Source organism: Bactrocera dorsalis, unplaced genomic scaffold (assembly GCF_023373825.1).
Source record: "Bactrocera dorsalis isolate Fly_Bdor unplaced genomic scaffold, ASM2337382v1 BdCtg154, whole genome shotgun sequence".
NCBI classification, from domain to species: Eukaryota; Metazoa; Arthropoda; class Insecta; order Diptera; family Tephritidae; genus Bactrocera; species Bactrocera dorsalis.
The window spans coordinates 1,861-5,081 of record NW_026038205.1 but is presented as its reverse complement, the minus strand read 5'-3'; the positions used below and the strand labels follow the sequence as shown (position 1 = coordinate 5,081).

Sequence of the window (3,221 nt, the reverse complement as noted above, 5' to 3'; positions counted from 1 at the left end):
TGTTATTTTTTTTAGTTTTTTCTTTGCTAGCAATACGCCACTACTATTCCACAATCGGTATTTGCCTCCTCTGCTGAACCGCCCGCCACTTCCACCGCTGCCACACTAACACGCTTTTGTTGCTTACGCTGCCGCTGTCAATGGCACTGTTGTTGCTGCTGCCACTGCTGCTGTTGATGATGGTGCTGGTGCTGGTGGTACGGTGCTGCTGCTGGCTTGCGTTGATGGCATGGTTGTTGCTGGCGGCCGCCTTTTTGTCGTCGTCGTCGTCATCGTCACTGCCAAGCATCGTTGTTGGCGCTGTTCTTGTTGTCTTTGGTGTTGTTGTTATTGTTGCTTTGGCTGCATGCCTTCCACTGGCGCTGTTGCCGTTTCCGTCGCCACCGCCGCTGCTGCTTCTGCCGAGGCTGTCGCTGGTGCGGCTGTTTTAGCTTGCTTCAATTTTTGTTTTTGTTTTCGTGTGTGTGTGTTTTGTGCACAGCGCTGTTGCCTGTGTCTCAGCTCTGCTCGTGTCTGTCGAACCGTTGCGCGGTGGTTGTACGTGCGCTCAGCTCATTCAAGTGTCCAACTTTTGTCGGAGCGGTCGCATCGGTACGGATAAATTCACACAACGTTCAGAGTCCGCTGGCAGTCAGCGAGTGCGGTACATACATACATTCATACAAACATATAAACGACAGCGCCTACTAGGCTATTGTGTGTGTATACGGTGGCGATATACATACATATGTATGTAGAATACATATATATTTGTGTTGGTGTTTTTGTATCACAGAAATATACGCGCGTGGTGTGTGCTTATGTTTATGGCAGAGTTATAAAAAAAAACAGTATTTGGCCTATAGATGCATATACACATATCTATATATACATTATATATGCATATCGCAGCAGATCGTTTGGCGTTAATGTGCAACTGCATATAGACACTATATACATATATGTACACACTTAGGTGTGCGCCTGTTTATTCACTAACAACTGAACGCTATTGAAAGCGCTACTCAACGCGCTACACTGCCGCTGTTGTTGTTGTACTTGTTGTGGTTAGTACTTTTGTTATTGCGCGGCTACAGCTGCCTCGTCACAGCGATTTTGCCTCTACTCATACGTACGTACTTATGTATATGCGCTTCGCTTGCTCGTAATCAGCGCTGTTATAGCCGTACGCGAAGCCCCGCTGCCTGTGCCGTTGCCGTTGCCATTGTCCGTCAACTAGTCGCAGCATTGCTACTGTGCTGTCTTGCCACCGTCGGGCAATCGATATTCGCTGACTGTGGTCTGCGTGCCGTGAAAGACCATCATCAAAGCCAACGGTGAGCGCGAGTGCTCGTTTTAATGTACATTAATACATATGTACATACACATATATAAACATATTTAAGTGTGTATGTATAAGTATGCGCGTGTGTTTGTAGTGCGTATGCTCGCTAATAACGTCTAATTGCAAATAATACGCCAAAAGCAAGTTGTGTCGAAGGTGCGCGGAAGCAAGTGTGCAAACATATGCGTATACATATTTGTATTTACTGCGCTCACATACAACCCATTATCTCTTCGGCGCGTATCAAAACAATTAATAAATAATAAACCACAACAAAACACGAAAAGAAAACAAAATTAAAATATTTTGCAATTAACCGGCAAAATAAAAACGCAAACAAGTGAATTTTCGCCGATAAATTTTTCGATAAACACAACAAATGTCAAGTAGTGCAACTGTGTGCTGCTAATCAAAACAAACAAGTCGCAAACTTGCAGCTAAAACATAAACACTGCATTGTAGTTGTCATTAGACAATTTGGTGAAATTAAGAAAAAAGCAACAAAAATAAAAATAAAAACGTTAAAATTAATTGTCACACACAAAATGAAGACTCCACGCGGCGCTAGCGAGTCGTCCACGACATCTGACAACACAACCGAATTCATTGATATCGTTAAGAAGTATGATGTTGTTTATAATACACACAATCCTGATTATAAAAATGTCGAAGTGAAAATGAAGGTTTGGTCGCAAATAGCCGAGGAGATTGGCCTGTCTGTCGGTAGGTGTTTATATGCAAGTTTATATGCATACTTATACATACATACATATGTATTTGTATGCAGTTTATTTGCAAATATATTTATATAGTAGAGTAAACTACAGTGTTGTGCAAAATATTAATGTGTGAAAAAATTTAAATAGGGGTTTCGAGCTTTTGAAATTTTATTTTTATATTATTATTAATATTATTATTATTATTTTTATGCCTCGACAAATAATTGACTATTGTTGGTTACCGTACGTCGTGTCGTCTCTGATTTCTGTATTGGAGTAAAAGATCCTGACTATAATTTTTACCTGAAATCAAAGCTATCATTAATTCTCCCGATAGGATTTTTTGTCGTTGATGAATTAGGATATTCAGGGAATTCTGACACTAACCTTGAAAATCAGGCTTTAAAAATCTTCGTTTATTTTTAATTTTTATTTGTTGTGGAAAAATTATTGTTTTTTTTTAATATTTTCGAGTTAAACATGATTGAAAAATAATTAATAATAAAAAAGGATGAAGAAAATCGGTTAGCTGATTTCTCAGTAATATCTTACGCTAATTTCTAATGGCTTAACCTCCAAAATTTTTAAGATGAGCTTTTGAAATTTTGCAATAATTTTGTTTATAACTATCGATTAAGACTGTAAAAAATCGTATCATTGAGAATATTTTAATATATATTTTTTTTTGGTGAAAAAAAACCTTAAAAGTATTATTTATTTTACTCAAAACACATTATAAGCAGTATTGTGTCAGAAATGCTAAAATCAAAGTAATTTCGCTTCCAAATTGCATATATTTAGCACAATACTGTATATATGTATGTACATACTTCAAAACATAATTTATTTTGTTCAAAACAAAATAAAAACATAATCTTATCAGAAATGTTAAAATCAAAGTAATTTCGCTTCCAAATTGCATACATTTTGCACACTACTATATATACTTAAAAATCTATATATTTTTTTTCAAAACAAAATAGAAACTTTATCGTGTCAAAAAATCTAAAATTAAAGTACTTTCGATGCCAAATTGCATATATTTTGCACACTACTGTATATACTTCAAAACATAATTTATTTTGCTCAAAACAAAATACAAACATTATTTTGTCAGAAATGTTAAAATCAAAGTGATTTAGATGGCGAATTGCATATACATATATTGTACAATACTG

At 36.6% G+C, this 3,221-nt stretch overlaps 1 protein-coding gene across 1 annotated transcript; it reads left to right on the top strand.

The window, feature by feature from the left end:
* Nucleotides 1-575: 575 nt before the first annotated feature.
* Nucleotides 576-2,047, top strand: LOC125780171 (integrator complex subunit 6 homolog; the record flags this gene model as incomplete). Its single annotated transcript, XM_049461889.1, is given in 1 exon segment — nucleotides 576-2,047. A coding segment is annotated over 1 exon segment (178 nt), but the record flags the coding sequence as incomplete, so codon positions are not given.
* Between the last annotated feature and the right edge of the window lie 1,174 nt (nucleotides 2,048-3,221).